The 24,077-nt window shown below is 42.4% G+C and overlaps 1 protein-coding gene across 1 annotated transcript in view; it reads left to right on the top strand.

The window, feature by feature from the left end:
• Nucleotides 1–24,077, top strand: part of LOC126260324 (hemicentin-2-like) — a 432,251-nt gene that overhangs the window by 156,348 nt on the left and 251,826 nt on the right. The window contains exon 3 of the mRNA XM_049957649.1: nucleotides 17,070–17,180. Within this exon, the coding sequence (XP_049813606.1) occupies nucleotides 17,070–17,180 (111 nt within the window). The remainder of the gene's footprint in view (nucleotides 1–17,069; nucleotides 17,181–24,077) is intronic.

Genomic DNA, 24,077 nt, shown 5'->3' with positions numbered 1-24,077 from the left:
AGAACTTCCAATGCAAACTCTGATTTATTTCATTACAATGATTCACTTATCCGTATGAATGAAGTATTCCCGCTATCGAAGTAGATCGTTGGAGACTGAAACTTCGGGAAAAGGTCTTGCCGTCACAAAGAATATTTCTCCGTTAATGTATGACACACAACTAGCGCATCATATCCATGATACGCTCCTCCTCTTTCGCGGCAATACAAAATGAGCAGCAATTCTTCGAACTTTTTTGGCGTCCTCCGCCAATCTGATCTGGTAAGTGTCCCATACTGCACAACATTACTCTGGCAGAGGACAGACAGACGTAGCGTAGGCAATCTCTTTAGTAGACCTGTTGCATCCTTTCAGTGTTCTGTTAATAGCACGAGGTCTTTGGTTCGCCTTCACCACAACTTTATGTACGTGATAGTTCCAACTTACGTTGTTCGTAAATGCAATTCCTAGGTTTGTAATTAAATTTCCAACCTTTAGATTCGTATGAATTATCATGTAACCAAAATTTAATGGATTTCGTTTAGGACTCTCGTGGAAGGCCACACACTTTCGTTATTTGAAGTCAGTTGATACTTTTCGCACAATACAGGTATCATGTCTAAATCACTTTGTTATTAGTTTCGATCTTCTGATGACTGTACTAGACGAAATGAGAGTATCAGCGACCAACGATCTAAGAGGCTGCTTGATTGCCTCCTAAGTCGTATACAGGGTGTCCCAGCTATTTTGTCCACCCAAAATATCTCTGGAACAATAACAGCTATTGGAAAACGACTTTCACCGGTATCAATGTAGGGCTGGGGCCCATGAATGTACATATTTGGAAACATTCTAAAACGAAAGCATATGTGTTTTTTAACACAAACTTATGTTTTTTTTTTAAATGGACCTCCTATATTTATTCTTCAGCAATCCATAGCATGACGAAGCACGTAGACAATGGCGTTGATTGCATCGCTATATTCCCATTACATCCCGAGATATTGAGACGCGAAGTTGACGCTTGAAACACCCGACATGTGCTGCTAGCGCACGTCCTGAGGCTCAGGCGTGAACCCCATGCTGCAGGATGGTAGCAGACCGTATTATTCGTTTCGGACCTCTTGATAAGTATGGAAGTGTGATTACGCATGTCAATCACATCGCGAATACGGGCAGCATGGGGTTCACGCCTGAGCCTTAGGACGTGCGCTAGCAGCGCATGTCGGGTGTTTCTAGCGTCAAATTCGCGTCTCAATATCTCGGGATGTAATGGGAATATAGCGTTGCAATCAACGCCATTGTGTATGTGCTTCGTCATGCTATGGATTGCTGAAGAATAAATATAGGAGGTCCATTTAAAAAAAACATAAGTTTGTGTTAAAAAAACACATATGCTTTCGTTTAAGAATGTTTCCAAATATGTACGTTCATGGGCCCCAGCCCTACACTGATACCGGTGAAAGTCGTTTTCCAATAGCTGTTACTGTTCCAGAGATATTTTGGATGGACAAGATAGCTGGGACACCCTGTATATAGATTAGGAAGAGCAGAAGACATGTAACATTTCTGAAAGATAATCGAGAATCCAGCCGCACTAATGAGACAATACTCCATAGGCACGCATCTAGATTACAAGCTACATCTGTTGGTACCTAGGGTCCTGACCATTGAAACTGAAAAATGATGAATGCGACGTGCAAGGAAAGACAAATGGCCTGCAATGTGCTTCGCCGTTAATATGCGAATAATCAGCAGTTCAGCACTACCGATCGCTGTTGGTAGCAGCAAATATACTTAAAGACTGTACACTAAGGTGACAAGAGTCGTGGGACAGCGATATGAACGCATACCGATGGCATTAGTATCGCGTACACAATACACAAAAGAGCAGTGCATTACCTGAACTGTCATTTACACTGAGGTTCTTCTTAGGAAACGGTTGGCGACGTGATTGTGACAGCACGCCAGGAGTTAACACACGTTGAACGCGAAATGATAGTTGGAGCTACACGCATTGGACATTCCTTTTCTGAAACCGTTATGGAAGTCAGTGTTCCGAGACCCACAGTGTGAAGTGTGTGCTGAAAACACTACATTCAGGCATTGCCTCTCACCACGGACAACGCAGTTGGCGAGACGCCATCCACTCAACGACCGGGAGCAGCGGCATATGTGTGTCAGTGCTATCGGAGAAGCAACACTGCTTTAAACAACAATAGAAATCAATGCGGGACGTACGAAGGAACTACTTGTTAGAACAGTATGGTAAATATGCCGGTAATGTGCTGTGGCAGCTGACGACCGACACGAGTGGGTTGGATCCTAGACGACTGGAAATGCGTGGCCGGGTCAGATGAGTCCCGATTTCAGTTGGTAAAAGGTGACAGCAGGCTTAGAGTGTGGCGCAGACCCCATGAAGCCCTGGACCCAAGCTGTAAACAAGTCCCTGTGCAAGCTGGTGGTGGCTCCAAAATGTTGCGGGCTCTGTTTACGTGGAATGAACTGGGCCCTCTGGTCAAATTGAACCGCTCATTTAACAGAAATGATTATGTTCGGCTACATGGCGACCATTTGAAGCCATTCATGGGCTTCATGTTCCCAAACAACGGAGGACAATCCGCCATATACCCGAGCAACAATTGTTAGCAATTGTTTTCAAGAACATTCTGGACAATTCGAGCGCTTGATTTGGCCTCCCAGATCGTCCGCCATAATTAACATCGAAAATTTATCGGACATAATTGAGAGGCCAATTCGTGCAGAAAATCCTGTACCGGGAAGACTTCCACAATTTTGGACGCTTGTAGAGGCAGCGTGGCTGAATACCTCTGCAGGGGCCTTCTAACGACGTGTTGAGTCAAAGCGACGTCGAGTTACTACACTGCGACGGAAAAAAAGAAGTTCCGACACGATATTAGAGGGTACCTCATGACTTTCGTCACCTCAGTGCGTAAGGAATGATTAGGCGGCAAGTTTTCATCAGTACCCTCATTTTAATGTAGCGTTTATTCACAGCACCTAGCGACATGGAAGGTACTTGGCAACGTTTCGCTCTGCCGTTTAGTGACAAAATACGTGCTTATCGAGTTCTGAACCAGATTTCCAATACTTCTTTGCAGATAGAAATCCACAAATCGCTCTTAACGGAACTAAATCAGCAGATCTAATCATAATTTCCGGAGTACCCAAAGAAGTGTGATAGGACCGTTACTGTTTATACGAGGTGTGGCTAGAAAAAAACCGGACTAGTACCGGTGAAACAATAAAACGAATGCAATAAGGCTGAAAGTCGCGTGGCCTGTCACGTGACTCTCGCTCCGCCTACTGCTCGAGTTTCATCTGCCTCCTGCACTCAGTCTGCCCGTGGCGTCTGTTTTAAGTAGTTGACGTTTTGTCTGTGCGTCAGAAAATGTTGAGTGTACAGAAAGAACAGCGTGTTAACATCAAATTTTGTTTCAAATTAGGAAAATCTGCAAGAGAAACGTTTGTAATGTTACAACAAGTGTACGGCGATGATTGTTTATCGCGAACACAAGTGTTTGAGTGGTTTAAACGATTTAAAGATGGCCGCGAAGACACCAGTGATGACACTCGCACTGGCAGACCATTGTCAGCAAAAACTGATGCAAACATTGAAAAAATCGGTAAACTTGTTCGACACTTTCCTTGTCAACTCCTGTTAACTCAGACACTGCTCTGATTGTTAAACGGCGACCTTGTCGAACAAGTTTACCGATTTTTTCAATGTTTGCATCAGTTTTTGCTGACAATGGTCTGCCAGTGCGAGTGTCATCACTGGTGTCTTCGCGGCCATCTTTAAATCGTTTAAACCACTCAAACACTTGTGTTCGCGATAAACAATCATCGCCGTACACTTGTTGTAACATTACAAACGTTTCACTTGCAGATTTTCCTAGTTTGAAACAAAATTTGATGTTAACACGCTGTTCTTTCTGTACACTCAACATTTTCCGACGCACAGACAAAACTTCAACTACTTAAAACAGACGCCACGGGCAGACTGAGTGCAGGAGGCAGATGAAACTCGAGCAGTAGGCGGAGCGAGAGTCACGTGACAGGCCACGCGACTTTCAGCCTTATTGCATTCGTTTTATTGTTTCACCGGTACTAGTCCGGTTTTTTTTCTAGCCACACCACGTAATGTATATTAGTGATCTAGTAAAAAGCATCGGATGGTCTTCTCCACCGTTGCAGCTGATGCGATTGTGTATAACAAAGTAGCAACGCCAGAAGACAGTATCAATTTGCAGACTGACATCCTGGGGATTCATGAATGGTGCAAGTTGACACCGTACGTAAATAAATGTAACATGTTATGCACATGCAGAAAAAAGAAATCCGCTACTGCAGAACTACACTATTGATGAGAAACTGCTACAAACAACATAAACGGTAAAATATCTAGCAGCAGCTACCCAGATCAACTGTAATTGAAATTACCACATAAAACAAAGCAGATGCCCGACTCAAATTCATAGGAATCTTAATGAAACATAATACATGCACGAACGCAGTGGCTTATAAGGTGCTCGTTCATCCGATTTTTGAGCATTATTCATCAATATGAGATTTTTACCTGGTGGAACCGAAAGAAAAGATAGAGAAGACCCAACGATAAGCAGCGCGCGTCGTCACGGGACCGTTTACTTTTCTGTACAACGTTACTGAGATGTTCGCCAGATCCATTGGAAGAAGTTACGAGAGAGACGTCGCGCATCACGGAGACTTTTACTATTGATATTTCGAGAGATGACTTTCCGGGAAGAGTCGGGAAAGGTATTACATCCTTCCTCACACGTCTCTTGTAATGACCAAGAGGAGATAATTCGAGAAATTAGGGCCAAAATGAGGGATATTAGACTTACCGAGAGTCGCTCTTAATAGGCGCCATTCGTTAGTGGATCAGGAAAGGGTGATCGGTTAGTGGTACAAGAAGTACACTCCGTCACACAACCATTGTGTGGCTTGCGGATTATGATGTAGATCTAAACGGTGTCATGGCTGCTGTAGGGTACCTGGTAATTCGGACAGCATCCGCTAAATTTCTGATGACCGGTGCCTGCGCCCTGTCTGAGGGGTCTTCGTTAAGTCGTCTTTCAATAAGACAGCGCAAGACGGACCTCCACACGGAGCGTGTAAGATTATTGCCCTGGCCTGCATGTTCTCCAGATCTCTCATTTATTGAGATCATGTGGTCATGTGTTGCCGAGAGACTGGCAAGCCACAACCCGGTAGCGACTAGAGGTGATGAATTGTGGCAGTGTTGAACTGGAGTGGATCCACCGAGCCAGGCTCGTATGTCTTCCATGTCCATCCTGGTCAGCATCGCCATCCCACTGGGTGGGATCTCTGTATTAATTTCCTCACATATTGCACCTTCAAGTCACTTACAGGGTGTTTCAAAAATGACCGGTATATTTGAAACGGCAATAAAAACTAAACGAGCAGCGATAGAAATACACCGTTTGTTGCAATTTGCTTTGGACAACAGTACATTTTCAGGCGGACAAACTTTCGAAATTACAGTAGTTACAATTTTCAACAACAGATGGCGCTGCAAGTGATGTGAACGATATAGAAGACAACGCAGTCTGTGGGTGCGCCATTCTGTACGTCGTCTTTCTGCTGTAAGCGTGTGCTGTTCACAACGTGCAAGTGTGCTGTAGACAACATGGTTTATTCCTTAGAACAGAGGATTTTTCTCGTGTTGGAATTCCACCGCCTAGAACAAAGTGTTGTTGCAACAAGACGAAGTTTTCAACGGAGGTTTAATGTAACCAAAGGACCGAAAAGCGATACAATAAAGGATCTGTTTGAAAAATTTCAACGGACTGGGAACGTGACGGATGAACGTGCTGGAAAGGTAGGGCGACTGCGTACGGCAACCACAGAGGGCAACGCGCAGCTAGTGCAGCAGGTGATCCAACAGCGGCCTCGGGTTTCCGTTCGCCGTGTTGCAGCTGCGGTCCAAAAGACGCCAACGTCCACGTATCGTCTCATGCGCCAGAGTTTACACCTCTATCCATACAAAATTCAAACGCGGCAACCCCTCAGCGCCGCTACCATTGCTGCACGAGAGACATTCGCTAACGATATAGTGCACAGGATTGATGACGGCGATATGCATGTGGGCAGCATTTGGTTTACTGACGAAGCTTATTTTTACCTGGACGGCTTCGTCAATAAACAGAACTGGCGCATATGGGGAACCGAAAAGCCCCATGTTGCAGTCCCATCGTCCCTGCATCCTCAAGAAGTACTGGTCTGGGCCGCCATGTCTTCCAAAGGAATCATTGGCCCATTTTTCAGATCCGAAACGATTACTGCATCACGCTATCTGGACATTCTTCGTGAATTTGTGGCGGTACAAACTGCCTTAGACGACACTGCGAACACCTCGTGGTTTATGCAAGATGGTGCCCGGCCACATCGCACGGCCGACGTCTTTAATTTCCTGAATGAATATTTCGATGATCGTGTGATTGCTTTGGGCTATCCGAAACATACAGGAGACGGCGTGGATTGGCCTCCCTATTCGCCAGACATGAACCCCTGTGACTTCTTTCTGTGGGGACACTTGAAAGACCAGCTGTACAGCCAGAATCCAGAAACAATTGAACAACTGAAGCAGTACATCTCATCTGCATGTGAAGCCATTCCGCCAGACACGTTGTCAAAGGTTTCGGGTAATTTCATTCAGAGACTACGCCATATTATTGCTACGCATGGTGGATATGTGGAAAATATCGTACTATAGAGTTTCCCAGACCGCAGCGCCATCTGTTGTTGAAAATTGTAACTACTGTAATTTCAAAAGTTTGTCTGCCTGAAAATGTACTGTTGTCCCAAGCATATTGCAACAAACGGTGTATTTCTATCGCTGCTCGTTTAGTTTTTATTGCCGTTTCAGATATACCGGTCATTTTTGAAACACCCTGTACAAATTATCGGACTTGATGGTCTAATTCAGAATGTATGGATATTGGAGACATATATTTTTTGTAAGGCACATTATGTCGCGCACATATTTTCCCGTCCGAAAATGGTAGTGAAGAAAATACGGCAAACTACGTTACTAGATTCCGACAAAGGCTTGCGAGGAAGGACGCTTGTCTCTCTCAGACTATCACACGCAAGAGGTCTGCACTGTATGTTCGTCGCATGATACTAACTGCTTCCCCTGAATTACATAGTATCACATAAAGCCCCTTCATACTCGTGCAGCGAGTAAGTCTCACTTCAACTGTTCACGTGGGTCGCATTCATTGCAAATTGCGTCACTTTCGAGAATTTTATGTTACGGTCAGCTATCTGGAGAAAGGCATCTTGAGGCGGCAGGTGGTCACCACACGATTCCTGCATGCTGTTGGGGACGGGGCGATCTGCCCCAATCCCGCTGGACAACTGTAATGACCGCGTGTTCCTTGGAAGTTTGTATGGACCAACATCAGTCTCCCGATTCATGCGACGGAAGTCTTTCGTCTTTGTACAGAGTCGTTAATAACTTATTACCTACTGATCAACGTCTGCACCGAATTTGACTTAGGGCGCGGCTAGATGATGTGGTTCCTTAGACACGCTTCAGCTCAGATTTACCGGCAGTGGCCATCTGGCGGACTGATTCTGATTGCGGAATCACCGTGCTCGCCTCACCAGGACTTCCGTCATTGCTTACACAGCCGACATTATCCTGCAGCCTGATTCCTCTGTCTTTCTGAAGTCAAAGGTTAATTCCGTGATTTGGTGAATTGTTCATTTTGTACATTTTTTTGTTGCAGCTGTGTGCATGTGGAGGAGCGGGTGGGGATGATTTTTGACATGTCAGCAGTACATGCTTATCGCACACTGGGACGCCCCGCAAGGGCCTCGTTATCGGAACGCTTTGTTTAGAACGCTAATCTCACGTTTACGGTGGCCACCGGGTGTGGCCTTTATCTAAGAGAGATCTTGTGGCGCCCTATCATTTTCCGTTTCTTTGGAAGGCTGTTCCGCCGATTACGTTCTCTGTTGCATACGTGGAGAAAAAAAAAATAGACTCACGTTTAGAGGTATGTCTTGTCTTCTAGCTATTTGTAACTGCGCTTTGAGTTTAAAAACAAAAGGGCAAAAAGGCGATACAGCATGTGCACAAAAAATGTAGTAAAGTGCGTGCCTGGGAACGGAGAGATCGCATGACTGAATCCGGACAACGGCTATTTTCAGTCCGTAATTTACTCTTCGTCTCTCAATAATGTGGGGAGTCGTTAGGAACGATAAATGATTACGATTACACGTCATATTCTATTTCCTTTTCCCACTGAGATAACTGGGTTAGCTTAGGGACCCACCGTCTCCGCAGCTGCGCCAAATTGTTGTAAGAGGCGTAATCGGGCATTGAGCCATACGAAATAAATTACCTAAGAATTTAAGCAGTTTTTCATCCTACTGTGTCGTATACCTACAATAAGTAAAATATCTTTATTTCCTATCCTTAATGATTTTGTAGCTTTAAATGTTACCTCTGTCGCAAAGCATTTGTCTTCCTTGTATGTAGCATACTATCCCATCAAGATTCACGTTGCATTCGTTAGTCATAGTAACGACTTTCACTCCGGTCTATTATCTATGTAATCAGGATCTTCATTGGTAGCGCACCAATCGTTAGTTTACGAACGCTTTCCATCGTGAATGTCGATGTTTCACTATCATGTGTTAAAATTGACGATCCTCCAGATTCTAATCTTTCCAAATCAGATACATCGTACTCATAGCGTTGATAACACTATATTGTTTACCAAAAGCACACGACACGAGTATTGTTCTGTCACACACTTCTCATACTGACCACACAGTTGTTTTCTTCAGCTGCCTGAATGCAAAATTAAACCAGCTGGTCCATGGTATCGTTGTTAATATGTATAATTTTCTTTTCGTCGTTTGTGTCGCTAGATTAAACTTGTTTTCAAACACCCCTGTGTTGTTCTTGTATATGTTGTTGAAGTGTATTCGTAGTAGAGACAAACTGAACGATATTATAAGCAGCTTGAAGATCATGCAGCGACGTTCTCTTAATTCCTTTTCCTTGCTCTCAGTTTAAGAATATCAAAAATTTGTCGGTGGTTACTATGAATAGGATTGAAATTTTCGGTATCCTTGAATGATTCCTCTTTCAATTCTGAATGTTACACTTGTCTCAGTAGGTGTAACGAAAGATTTGTCATTGATGAATAAATTCTTCAGTCATTACATACGATGTCTTGAAGTACATATTGCCAAAATCTTTAAATTCGAGACTAAGTAGTAATTTATGCTGTACCTCGGTTCTATAATTTCGTTCACCTCGTATAAATATTCAATTAACTCCCGAATTCAAATCGTTCCTTCGTTTGATTTACTTCGATTCTTTTATCTTATTTTGTTATGTGTACTGATTTGTCGGTGGTTACTATGAATAGGATTGAAATTTTCGGCATCCTTTAATGATTCCTCTTTCAATTCTGAAAGTTATACTTGCCTCAGTAGGTGTAACGAAAGATTTGTCATCGATGAATAAATTCTTCAGTCATTACATGCGATGTCTTGAAGTAAATATTGCCAAAATCTTTAAATTCGAGATAAAGTAGTAATTTATGCTGTACCTCGGTTCTATAATTTCGTTCACCTCGTATAAATATTTAATTAACTCTAGAATTCAATTCGTTCCTTCGTTTGATTTACTTCGATTCTTTTATCTTATTTTGTTATGTGCACTGTACGTAGCAGAGACAAGGCTAAAGATTTGGTGCTTCTTGTCTGTCTCCTTCCGTATGATCAGAATAATCCTAGCATTGTTACGGTTTTGGGAAATTCTTTCACAGTTATGCTGTTGATAATTTAACAAGTATCTTTTGTATTGATATTTCAGCACCTTCAGTTATAGTTGTTGAACCACTGTTTATAGGTGCTTTCCGTTTGTTCATTTGTCGATTAACGTTCTAGAGCTCATATCGCATAAAAGCAAGACTGACACCATTTTGATTTTAATTGTTTATCTAATGAGGTATGTTATCACATTATTTGAACGATCACAAACTCTTCTTTCTGCTGTTCTACCTGACATCTATACGGGCGAAACGGAATTTCTTTCCGTATCCATTTCTTCGTACGCCTTCAATTTTCAATGTTTTTTCTTTTCATATTTTGAGTTTACTTTCCCACATCTGCTCAAAGATATTTTCGATTGGTTTGGTCCAAAGCATCATATGCTATACTTTTCGTATTAGACACTTGTCCTCTCATTAACATACCATTTCCAGCCTGACACCATCTTTCCCTTCGATTTCGTAATACAGCTACAGCTTTTGGTGTTTACATACGCTGACGAAAAAAAAAATTGCAACAACAAGCAAATTTGTGACAAACTAAAGTTGGTAGGCGTGTTTATATATCTGAAAGATGTCAGTATCTATTCGCACTAGTAGCGTTGTTATGAAGATGCAAATCAGGTTTCCTTTAAATACACGCTGTGACGATCGCGAGCATTAGTTACCTTTGAGAATGGAAGTCTTGAGCTGCTGTTAGTCGAGAATGCCTTTAAGGCAACAAAAATGCCATTACCAACACATCAGTACGTTTGAACGAGAACGTGTGACAGGATTATGAGAAGCTGGATTTTCCTTCTCCGATACTGCGAAAAGACTTGGCAGGAATGCAGCCACTGCACTTGACTGCTGGCAGCGGTAGTCACGATAATGTACTGCCGCAAGACGACCGGGCTCCGGACTCCCGTGTGGATTCACCAAGAGGGAAGCAGATCGTGTTTGGCGTATGGATCTGGCGCGTCGTACTGCATCTGCATCAGTTTGAGCAGCAGTTGGCACCACAGCGACACAACGAACTGTTACTAATCTGTTACTTTAAGGTCAGCTCCAATCCAGATGCCCTGTAGCGTGCATCCCATTGACCACAAATCACTGCCATTTGCTACTTCAGTGCACTACAATCTGGAACCGCGTGACCGCTACGGTCGCAAGTTAGAATCCTGCCTCGGTCATGGATGTGTGTGACGTCCTTAGTTTAGTTAGGTTTAAGTAGTTCTAAGTTCTAGGGGACTGATGACCTCAGAAGTTAAGTCCCATAGTGCTCAGAGCCATTTGAACCATTTTTTGTTAGTTCAGTGGTTTCATGCAAGAGCTCCGGGAGGACGGGGTTGAGGTCTGTTATGTTTTCTGATGAAACCTACTTCTGCCTCGGTGCCCGTGATGGCCGTATGTTGGTTAGAAGGACGTCAGATGAGGACCTGCAACCAACTTGTCTGCATGTAGACCAACTAGACCTGCACAGGAGTTGTCGTCTGGGACGTGATTTCATGGGACACCAGGGGCACTCTTATTCTACTCACCCTGTCAGTAAATTTCTACGTCAGTCTGGTGGTTCAACCTATTGTGCTGCCGTTCATGAACAGCATTCCAGGAGGCGTTTTCTAACAGGTTAAAGCTGACCGACATACCGCTGTTGTAACCCAACATGCTCTACATGGTGTCAACATGTTGCCTCGGTCTGCTCGATCATCAGATTTGTCTCCAATCGACATCATCGGACGACAGCTCCAACTTCTTCCACAACCAGCACTAACCGTCCCTGTACTGACAGACCAAGTGCTACATGCATGGAACTCCATCCCAAAAACCGACATCTGACGACTGTACAGCACAATACACGCGCGTTTGCAAGCTTTCATTCAACATTCTGGCTGTTGCACCGGTTATTAATGCGCCAGGATTTCACACTTGCAATGCCTTATCTCGCGCTTACATTAACTCAGGATCTTGCGATGTTCCTGAGTTAAATATATTACATAGAGGAACGTAATCGCAAAATTTCATTTCTCGACATTATTTATTTTTTTGGTGTTGCAATTTTTTTGCGTTATTACGTACACGTGTTACATAACTCCACTATTCGTCTATGTATAATGTTCAGGATGTGTTATCAACCTACTTTTGATACGGTTTGTCCCATGGAGATTTATTCTTAACACCTAAAAATTTATCCGATTTGTCCATTTAAAGTCTTGCATCCCGATGCAGCTGCATATATCAACAGCTACTATTCTTTCAGAGCAAAAAGACTCTCTGTCGCAAACGAGGCCGTTTTTGTTCTGAAACACTTTTAAATCGATTGCTGTATCAGCCAACCGCTTATGGAATGGGAAATGGGAAAACCACCAGCTACTTATCGTGCACGTTTTACTACTTCCACGTAACGCCTCACTCCAAATTTTAACAAAAAGTTAAATTTTACATTCTTTTTTGTGGGAGAAACTTCTCTTGTTACTGCTAGTCTACAATTTAAATCCTCTTTGCACCTATCATCGTCAGTGTGTTTGATACCTTGAAAGTATCTAACCAAAATTGTATCCTTTTATTCAGTGAAAGTATCATTGATAAGATTGTTCTAAATTAATTATTCAGCAAACCTGCATCTGACTGCGTCTGTGAACTTGTTTCTTGCACCCCTCCATTCTGCCACAAATGCAACATGTATTTTGACTCAGCAATAAAATTTAAGAGAATAATGCCGTTTGTGCGATGGCATTAAGATGGTACTGGAAAATTAATTTTTGGCCCTGATGTTTACTTGGTTCTTTCATTGGTGGGTAACTTTACTCTATTACTCTTTTTCATATTCAATTTAAGCAAAGGATCCAATGTTGATCTCAATACACATGTATTGTTAAAATTTTAAGTCATACACAAAACCTACATTTCCAACATTTTTGTAGCACGAAACATTCTTACAAAAAATTTTATCAAACGCTTACTTTGTCAAACCTTGGACATACAAATCCTAACTCTGAATATTATCTAACAAAACCAATTTGAAACCATTATATATCTTCTCTCATTTACGTGCTAAGGTTTGGTTTGGGGCAGCGAGCGCGACCTACCTTACAGCTGTCACCACACGTCTGCTTTCTCCGGGTACCTAGCTGCGACTCCTCGGTTTTTTACTGCACGCGCCCGGCTCTCTTAACTATCAAAGAACCTTCTACTCAAAGATATTATACTCGTTCCACCTTGCGGTTGGCAACTACCGACTGTATTCTGGAGCTACCCCGATCAGACCTTAGCACAACATACCTTTCAACCTAAATAGCAAGACGTCTAGTAATTTTAGTTTCTCATTTTAGAATAATTTCTGTAGTATAAATTGACATGACTGACCACTCCCCCTCCATCCGTAGCTGCGTGCTGTGGCTGACTGACATGTGTGAAATCCAGTTTCGATTCCTGGTACTGTCAACGGTTTTTTTTTTTCCGAGGCGGGAACGCTGGAAGGGGGCCACTCATCATAGCGAAGCCTACTGAGGACCTCTTTGACCTATTAGTAGTGGTTCCAAATCCAAGAAACACTACAGTGACCAGGAGAGCGGTGTGCTGACCACTTGCCCCTACAATCGGATCTGATGACCCCATTGGAAGAGAGTGACATGGTGGTCTTTCCGGTCGGAATGGCGCGTCTAAGGCTAGAAAGCAGAAATTTACGGTACACGTTATTGACGTGACTCGACTACAATACACTGCCACGTTACTTTAGTCTTATAACTTGTTTGAAGGATTTTTATCCATAGCGTTCCAATGATTTTCCCCTTTCGTTTGTTGTCTCTGAAAACATAACTGGATCATTTTAACGTTTCATCTTACTTACTTTTTCAAATTCATTATTATTATATGATAAAGAATCATGTAACTTTCTTATTGTATAAACACACTACAATAAACTCCTCCGAAATGCGTCAGAGTTGTCTGAAAATCACGATTACACATTTGCATTACATTATTTTTAACTCTAAAACATTAGTTTTACCTTTTTAATGCAGCGAAGTTGTTAAATGTAATATGCTGGTGTGACGTATCATTGAGGACAGCTCAGTGGCTGAGTAAATATGTCTTGGACTTAGCACTGTAACGTTTAAGATGTAGTCCGAAGTTCAATTTGAGTATGTGAAAAAATTTCACCGTCGTTCGGAGTCCTCGTTGACCTGTAGGTCTCCCTATAATAGTAGGTAAGTCGGTTCACGCGTATTTAGTAACGGATGGGATATAGCCTCCGAGAGAAACACTGCTGTGTTGAAACCAGGATTCTAGTTCAGGACGACTTTACCTTTCGTACACTGCAAATTAACAGAATATATGTACAGTCAGTATGACACTGGACTCGCCATCAGGAGGACGTGGCTTCATATCTCGGTCCCGCCATCCCAGTTTACGAGTAATATGTTTTCCACCAACAGCATAGGCCGAAAGCTAGGCCGCGCTGTAAACTCTTTCCCTCAGTGTTGTGCGAAATTTTGCCGCATCGCTATAGATCTCTTCATCCATAGGTCGTTACATCTTTAATATTTCTTGTTTCATCCTTAGCCCTTTAATTCGTTTTGAGCCCGTAGAGATTAAATCTTCATGCAGAAATAGGACTCGAAACCAAGCTCATCCCTAGCTTGAACTGTCCCTTATTCACTGAGCAATTCAGAGGCCCAACATTTTAATTTACAGTGTTGGTTCCCCGCTAACTTGGAACGTACGAGCGGGGATGAAGGACTGGAACGTATAGAGATTGCACCGTAACTTCGGTCTCCGGTTGTAATATCTGAGAGATTTTGCATTGTGTATTATATTTTATTGCATCCGCTGCGTTGAAAAAGGTGCAAACTTATGATACTTAAATTAGTAACATTTTCCATAAGCCATGCTCCACAGGTTGTTAAATTTTTAAAAAAATCATATTGAAGCCATCAACTACTGCTACAGAGATTCACTCTGGTTTACTACTAATTTTGACATTACATTCTCAAATTCAGCTCCCCGAGTAATACCGAAAGAAGACAGACTGAACTCTGCTTGAAGTGGCGTAACGAGCACAGTATTTCACCATGTAACTGGCTTCGCTTTCAGGTAGCACCACCTGAGCGTCACTAGGTGTAAACAATCTCATGTACGAAACGAGCAGTCTGTGTCAAATTACTTAACTTGCCTAAAATTGTTAATCACTGATGCTAACACGATTAATCAAACAAAAATTGTGATAATATAGTGGGTTTCATTTATTTCCGTTTAATTATAACATTCATCTACGTAAAACTAACAATAATGCTTCCAGAACGAGATTTTTATTGTACATGGGAGTGGAAGCTGATTAAAACTTCCAGGCAGATTAAAAGTGTGTGTCGGATCGAGACTAGAACTCGGGACTTTTGCCTTTCGCAGGCAAATGCTCTACCAACTGTGCTACCTACGCATGCCTCAGAACCCATCCTCACGGCCTCGCTTCCGCCAGTTTGAAAGATTGGAGACGAGGTATTGGCGGAAGTGAAGGTCATAGGACGGGTCGTGAATCCGCCAGGAAGTATCTTAACTGAAATTTGTTAGCAAAATACAGCTAGGAAAATCTGATAGAACGTGATTAGCATTACTCGTATCTACATCACAGTATGCACATAAAACATTTCGAAAGCCTGTGAAAAGTAATTTTTCTTGAAAATGGCCGAGAAATGATTTCCGTCATGTATTACAAAAGCCTCACTAATAGACTCATCATCATTTAATAACGTCAGAAAAGCTGTGCAATTTAAAACCCTTGTAACAATGATAAGAATAATGTAGGTATTGATGTTTGTTAAGTAACTGAATGTCCTGTCATCATCACGAGCACAGAAATGATCACAAAACTGAAGGATTACTGTACCAATAAGAGATTTGAGCTTAACACAAAAGTAAAAACCGCAACGCAACATTTTTCATGATGGTATAAAAATTAAAGAATGATAAGGTTACATGGCTTTGTGATTCCATGACTAACCATTAAGACGCCCTAGTCTTTAAATGCAGTCATTCTGCAATCATTCACTCTCCTCTTGTCTTCTGCCTGGTTGGATGATGGCCAGTACGACTTCCTCTCATATGCAAAAATATTCATTTCAGAGCAGCATCTGCACCCATCATCCTCAATTGTTTATTACACGTCATCTAAATACAGTATCCCACCACCGTCGTAACCTTACATCTTTACACGTGTCCTATCGTCCTGTCCTTTCCTGTAGTCACTATTTCCACGTAAACTATTAGTCGCCGGCTGCATGGTGAACCTTCAAATTTATTACCTAACCTTCTGAATTAATTTCCAGATCACGCGCATAACACCTCATCTCAAACACTTCTTCTTTTGCTGTTTCACCACGGTCCACCATCCGCTACAATACTGTGCTCGAGGCGCATGGACTTACAAATTTATTCGTCAAATTGGGGATCGTGTAAGCAACAGGAAACCTCTTGCTTCGTCTGTCATATGCTGTTTTGTTTCCGAGGGAGTGGAACTCCAGCACATCGTCCACTACGTGGTCCCCATCTTTGAGACTTAGTCACTACTCTCTTATCTACAGCTCCTCAATACATTCGTATTACTTTAATCTCAACCCATATTCGGTGCAACAGGTCATGAAACTCTCCCTCACTCCCACTGAGGATAGAAGTGTCACGTGCGAATCTTATCACCGATATCACTTTTCTTTAATATTAAGCCAACTCCTGATCGTTTGTTCCATTTCGCCTCTGCTTCTGCTACGTGCTGGTTAGCTAGTAAACGAGGAAGACTTTCTAACCCCTTTTTCAGTCCGAGAACTGCTCCTTTCAACTTCCATTCCTATCTGTCTACCTTGGTTCCTGTACATATCCAATATTAGCCGCCTTTATCTGTACTTAATAATGAGCGTATGGCATTGGTGGCCGCCGCTCCACAAGTCCTTTAACGCCACTACGGCGACTTGCGACTGAATGAGGGTGAAATGATGATGAAAGACACACAACACCCAGCCATGTCGAGGCAAAGAAAATCCCTAACCCCGCCGGGAATCGAACACGGGGCCTCGTGCGCGGGAAGCGAGAACGCTACCGCAAGACCACGAGCCGCCGACAATTGTTCTTGATTACCATTCGTATGAGAATACAGTCGTTAAGAAAAAAACTAAAATTGAATAATAAAGTTTCTGTTTTCTGTTCAGCTGCTCGTCATGACGCACAGTGTTTCAGCACACGGTGACGTTACTGTTGCAGTGCCGCCCCACCAGCTGCTGGTGTACGACAGCTCCGGCCGAGAGGTGGTGGGCGCGGTCAGCGGCCTACTGGAGGGCAACGACCTCGTGCTAACCTGCGAGGTGCGCGGAGGTGAGTCTCGGCCTCTCCGTGTTTCTACATGCTAAGACGCTGCTTTCCCCTAACTGAGTGACGAATTTCCCGCTACTTGTCGTACGTAACGAAGGAAGTGCGTGACCTAGAACGCTCGTGCTGCACGAAAACTTACTTAGAATATAAATCGCACATCCCTGAAACAGTGGCATGAGACTTTCGCATGAAAACTGCGCGTCTTACCACGAGAGACATTTGCAAAATCACCAGTTCAAGGTCTAAGAGAAGAAATTCGGTAATGCAAAGAAAAAGTGAAAATTATATGATGATTTTGGTGTGTGGGGCGGTCAGCAGCGTTATTGTCAGCGTCCGAAAAAATTCCCAATCTTTACACAATATACTCTCGCTATTCTCCTGAATTATGATGCAACGATGAGCCCAGTCCCAGGGCGGAGAAAATTCCCGACCCGGTCGGGAATCGAACCCGGGACGCTGTGATCTAGAGAAAAAGTCTAGATATTATCAGAACAAAACACACATAGTTCATTGTCATCATTTACTGATACATTTTGCCCTGCTTGAAATAATTACACTATTTGACTAACATACTTTTCCAACTGCCATGACAATATTTCACACTTTTTCATTCTTCAAAGTGCAGGTGTGGTTTTTCGATGAAGTTGTCAAAGCAATGTGAATCAGAACAGTGACTAAAGCCAAGTTTTCGTATTCAGTATGCCTTCTAAATTCAAGCAGTCTAATACTAGACGCCTCGTTAGCTACATTTTCACACGATGATACCGGTAAATCAAATTCATAACTGCCTTTTGCCAAGATTACATCGATGTTGTTATCTAAATATATAAATTATTTGGCGGACAGGGTGACCTGCAATCTCCGGTTGCTTGCAGATGATGCCTTGGTGTACAATAAGGTGTCGAAGTTGAGAGACTGTAGGAAGGTACAAGACAACTTAAGCGCAATTTGTAGTTGGTGTAATGAATGGCAGCTAGCTAAAAATGTGGTAAGATGTAAGTTGATGAGTAGGAAAGTCAAACCTGTAGTGTTCGGATACGGTATTATCAATGACCTGCTTGATATAATCACAAATTTTAAATATCTAGGCGTAACATTGCAAAACGATATGAAATGGAACGAGCATTATTGAGAGTATTTTAGGAATGAATGGTGCTCTTGTAAAGGAGCCTCCATATAGGACTGTGGTACGACCTGTTCTTGAGTACTACTCCAGTGTTTTGGATCGTTACCAGGTCGGCGTGATGGGAGACACCGAAGCAATTCAGAGGCGGGCTGCTAGATTTGCTACTGATAGGTTCGAGCAACACGTAAGCGGTACGGAGATTCTTTGGGAACTCAAATGGGAATCCCTGGAGGGAAGTCGACCTTCCTCTCGAGAGATGCTATTGAGAAAATTGAGAGAACCGACATTTGAAGGTGATTGTCAAACAATTGTGCTGCAGCCAACATACAGTGCGCGTAAGGACCACGAAGATAACATGCAAGAAATTAGGCCTCATACGAAGTCATATAGATAGTCATTTTTTCCTCGCTCTATTTGCGAGTGGAACAGGAAGGGAGATGGCTAATATGGGTGCAGTGTACCCTCTGCCACGCATCTTACGGCGGCTAGATGTATACGTAGAGCTTACATTGTGATAGAAGCACGCATCAAGAGCTTAGGAATATTTTGTCTTCATTGGTGCGTTTTTTGCCCTATTACATCCAACGCCGGTTTACGTACCCAAGCGACACAAGCCGTCACTTGGGGCGCCAAGCTGATACGTGCGCCCAGCTGCGAGATTTGTGCTTATCACAGTTAGTAGGGAAATGTGACGCGGTTGAAAGCGTGCAAGCGAAAAGGGGGGAGGTTCTGGATCCGTCCCGGATTATGTCGATAGTTTGTCCCTCCACGTTACTGCAGTTCCTCTCTCAAGGGCTTGAACAGAAGATCATTCTATCGTGGGAAGATACGCAGTTTGGCATGTGAATGGGTCTTACTACTGCTTCTGGCTGAACGAATTAGGTTCTAAGCTCATTTGCGTGAGGTTCTGAGGGTTCGAGTTCACGCACTTAGCTTTTAAGGCTTCATATGTAATTGAAGTTGTATTTGTGCGTCGAACGAACCATGTCAGAAATAAGCAAGGTGTGGAATATATAATACGATGCTTTATATTTCACTGCCGAAAAATACCTAGAAAATTCAAAATGACAAAATGTTGAAAATACGCTCCTTGGCGCCCAAAATCGTGGTCTGTAGTACCCATACTAAAAACCAATCACGTAACTGAAAAAAATAAGTTACACATATTCATGGGAGACCAAGAAACATTTACTGAATGCTACACCACGTTTCAAAGCGTCATGGAGCTATGGCACTATTTTTCAATATAGTCACCAAGTCTGAGTAAGCAACGGTCCGAAAGTTCCAACCGTCGTTCAGCTGATCGACGATACAAATTCGCTCAATGGTCAGGCAGACATTCGAGATTTGTTGAGTCTTCTTCGGAAACACTGTTTCCCCCGGATACTGTTTCAGACTGCCGGAAACGTAGAAATCGCCTGGTGCATCATGTGGATTTTACGGCAGAACAGAATCTTCGGCGTCTCTGCGGCCTTTATGAAAATACTAGCACCATCTCACTACGGCAGGGTATGACATTCATTCGGTCGACACATCACCACTATTTGATGGTGCATCTGTATACAATATAGACGTTTTGTCCACATGAATCATATTGCCCCGGGTACGTCAGCAGTGGAATACGTTTCTATCTTCCACGCCATTTCCTTTCCACAGTGTGATTGTACCTGTTATCCGTACCACGGCAAAACTGTGTATATAAGATACGCGGAACATGTTCTATTTTCGGACAACACGCCACTGATGTTGCGTAATTACCGTAGCGTAGGACGGCATGTTAAGCTGCTGTCTAAAGTTTCTACATAGGTTAACTTTCTCCATTGGAAGATTTCGATTCACTGCACATGGGCTTCTAGGATATTATCCTTACGCAACACCTTTCAGGTGACTCCCAGTAAAATGCGATCCCGAGGTCTAGAAGATGTAATGGTTGGATCTATTTAATCATATTTCTCATTACACTTGACTACAATGTGCCCAAATACAGTTATTCGCTAACGTTAAATGTCTCATACACAGGAATGGTTTTGATTAATTCAGTGTATCCAATCATATTCGTATGACCGTTTGATGGAATCATTTAGTTCATCGGTGCTCTCTTCAAAACCACATCGGTTAGAGAAAATGTGGACAATACTTTTTAGCTGATTATCGTAAATCCACACAAGAAAAATAATAATACGGCCCATGATGCTTGGTTACCTTATTGTATTGATGTTCCTCAGAATGCTCTGTAATCTACGGCTGGCAGAAATGGATAGGATACGGCTGTGGATAGTGTGTCACCGCGATTTTTGTATTCCTAAGTGTCCAGTAACCTAATATGTTGCTATATTACAGACCTCTTCAAACATTTATACACAGAGACACTCAACTCATCGTTAACAAGGAAAGACGCTGGTTTCCTAGTCAAATCTACTAGTCAGCGCATATAATGCAACTTGTTAAAATGTGATTTTTAAAATAAGTTAAGCCACAAGACCCTAACATAGGTAGATCATTCGCCAAAAGAAAATGCCATGTCGGACAGAACTGCGCACTGAACCGCAAGACCGCTACGGTCGCAGGTTCGAATCCTGCCTCGGGCATGGATGTTTGTGATGTCCTTAGGTTAGTTAGGTTTAACTAGTTCTAAGTTCTAGGGGACTAATGACCTCAGCAGTTGAGTCCCATAGTGCTCAGAGCCATTTGAACCATTTTTGAACTGCGCACTATCTGGAGGGAAGTAACTGTAATTTCATCCTCTCCCTCCGATGACGAGAAAGAATGTCGTCACATCTCGGTCCTCACTTTGATCGTCTGTGGAATGTTGTTTCATTCACCCACATTGACTTATAACATCTTAGTTCAACAGCGAAAAGGTTTAGGAGTGACATTTTTAAATTTTGTAACTCCTTTGGGATCCGTTTGCTACTAAATCAGATTGCTCGATAGATTTAACTACAATGTGCCTAAGTACATATCTTTTCTGACATAAACTGCCTCAAAGACATGAACTGCTCTGATTGATGCAGTGCATCCAATCATAATGATAATATGGTATATTCATGACAGCTGTCTCGGTCTGACTGCGATTACATTTTTTTTTTTTTTTTTTTTTTTTTTTGCTTTCGTTGTATCTACCATGAAGTTTGCTATTACCATAACTACTTTTGCTAAGTTTATTACATAAAAGACAATTTTGTCTCTGAATACATATTCCTTATTTTCTAAAATGTTGACACTCTTACTTGATCACGTATGCATGCATATTCTTAGATAAATTATCATAATTATCAATTACATCTTCCCACCTTCATTCATTGTGCCTTTGGAATTATTTATCTATGTTTGTGCTTGAACCTTCAGAATACATGGTGTATTGAAGTTGTGAATGAGTTTAGACCTGTCTTCGTTACTTGATAAAATGTAGTTAGTTTGTCTTCTCATTAGGTGTTCTTCAAATAATTATCTATTGCATTTATTCTGGAAGAATGTGCGAAGGACATTCATGTTGTTCTTGGCCTATTCTAGTAACATATGACATTCGTTATTTACTGTTTTATTCGTGACTATAATGTTCATCATCTGTGATATATATATATATATATATATATATATATATATATATATATATATATATATATATATATATACAGGGTTATTACTTGAGATATTTTCACAATGCTTTGCACACACATACAAAAACTCAAAAAGTTTTTTTAGGCATTCACAAATGTTTGATATGTGCCCCTTTAGTTCTTCGGCAGACATCAAGCCAATAATCAAGTTCCTCCCACACTCGGCGCAGCATGTCCCCATCAAAGAGTTCTAAAGCATCGTTGATGCGAGCTCGCAGTTCTGGCACGTTTCTTGGTAGAGGAGGTTTAAACACTGAATCTTTCACATAACCCCACAGAAAGATATCGCATGGGGTTAAGTCGGGAGAGCGTGGAGGCCGTGACACGAATTGCTGATCGTGATCTCCACCACGACCGATCCATCGGTTTTCTAGTCTCCTGTTTAAGAAATGCCGAACATCGTGATGGAAGTGCGGTGGAGCACCATCCTGTTGAAAGATGAAGTCGGCGGCGCTGTCGGTCTCCAGTTGTGGCATGAGCCAATTTTCCAGAATGTCCAGATACACGTGTCCTGTAACGTTTTTTTCGCAGAAGAAAAAGGGGCCGTAAACTTTAAACCGTGAGATTGCACAAAACACGTTAACTTTTGGTGAAGTGCGAATTTGCTGCACGAATGCGTGAGGATTCTCCACCGGCCACATTCGCACATTGTGTCTGTTCACTTCACCATTAAGAAAAAATGTTGCTTCATCACTGAAAACACGTTTCGCACTGAACGCATCCTCCTCCATGAGCTGTTGCAACCGCGCCGAAAATTCAAAGCGTTTGACTTTGTCATCGGGTGTCAAGGCTTGTAGCAATTGTAAACGGTAAGGCTTTAGCCTTTTCCGTAAGATTTTCCAAACCGTCGGCTGTGGTACGTTTAGCTCCCTGCGTGCTTCATTCGTCGACTTCCGCGGGCTACGCGTGAAACTTGCCCGCACGCGTTCAACCGTTTCTTCGCTCACTACAGGCCAACCCGTTGATTTCCCCTTACAGAGGCATCCAGAAGCTTCAAACTGCGCATACCATCGCCGAATGGAGTTATCAGTTGGTGGATCTTTGTTGATCTTCGTCCTGAAGTGTCGTTGCACTGTTATGACTGACTGATGTGAGTGCATTTCAAGCACGACATACGCTTTCTCGGCTCCTGTCGCCATTTTGTCTCACTGCGCTCTCGAGCGCTCTGGCGGCAGAAACCTGAAGTGCGGCTTCAGCCGAACAAAAATTTATGAGTTTTTCTACGTATCTGTAGTGTGTCGTGACCATATGTCAATGAATGGAGCTACAGTGAATTTATGAAATCGCTTCAATCATTTGTAATAGCCATATATATATATATATACTGGGTGGTTACAATTAATCTTTCCTTACTTAACATGTTATAATATGGAAACTAATTACCTAACGAGTACCAAACTTAGCAGGATTAATGTCCAGAGTATATATATATATATATATATATATATATATATATATATGGCTATTACAAATGATTGAAGCGATTTCATAAATTCACTGTAGCTCCATTCATTGACATATGGTCACGACACACTACAGATATGTAGAAAAACTCATAAAGTTTTGTTCGGCTGAAGCCGCACTTCAGGTTTCTGCCGCCAGAGTATATATATATATATACTGGGTGGTTACAATTAATCTTTCCTTACTTAACACGTTATAATATGGAATCTAATTACCTAACGAGTACCAAACTTAGCAGGATTAATGTCCAGAGTATGCGGTGCATGATTTCCATAGGTCACAGCGCCCATGTCCAGTTGCAACTATGGCCACCGCGTGCCGTGAACAGTCATCTTGATTCACAGTCTCACACACCTGAACTGTCGCAGTGCACTTGACATGTCAACACCAGCTTGGACAAAAGAAGCAGAGCATTACTGGTGAAGCTCTACTATCAAAACAACAGTAATGCTGCAGCTGCACTTCGAGAATATTGCCAGCTGAAAGGATTGCGGAAGGGTCCTTTTTCTCCATCTACTGTGCAGAGCATGATGAAGTTCGGATCAACTGGAGAACTTGACATCGCTCCGGGAAGAGGCCGATGACCAGTTGCACCACAGGTGGTTTATGGAATTGCTGTTGCAATGGCAGACAAAGCCACACACAATTCCAACTCTTCTTACAGTGCGCCTGTTGTCTCACCAAGTTGAA

This window comes from Schistocerca nitens, chromosome 5, assembly GCF_023898315.1.
Source record: "Schistocerca nitens isolate TAMUIC-IGC-003100 chromosome 5, iqSchNite1.1, whole genome shotgun sequence".
Taxonomy (NCBI): domain Eukaryota; kingdom Metazoa; phylum Arthropoda; class Insecta; order Orthoptera; family Acrididae; genus Schistocerca; species Schistocerca nitens.
The sequence above is the reverse complement of the archived record's forward strand: the minus strand, read 5'-3'. Positions and strand labels throughout refer to the sequence as shown.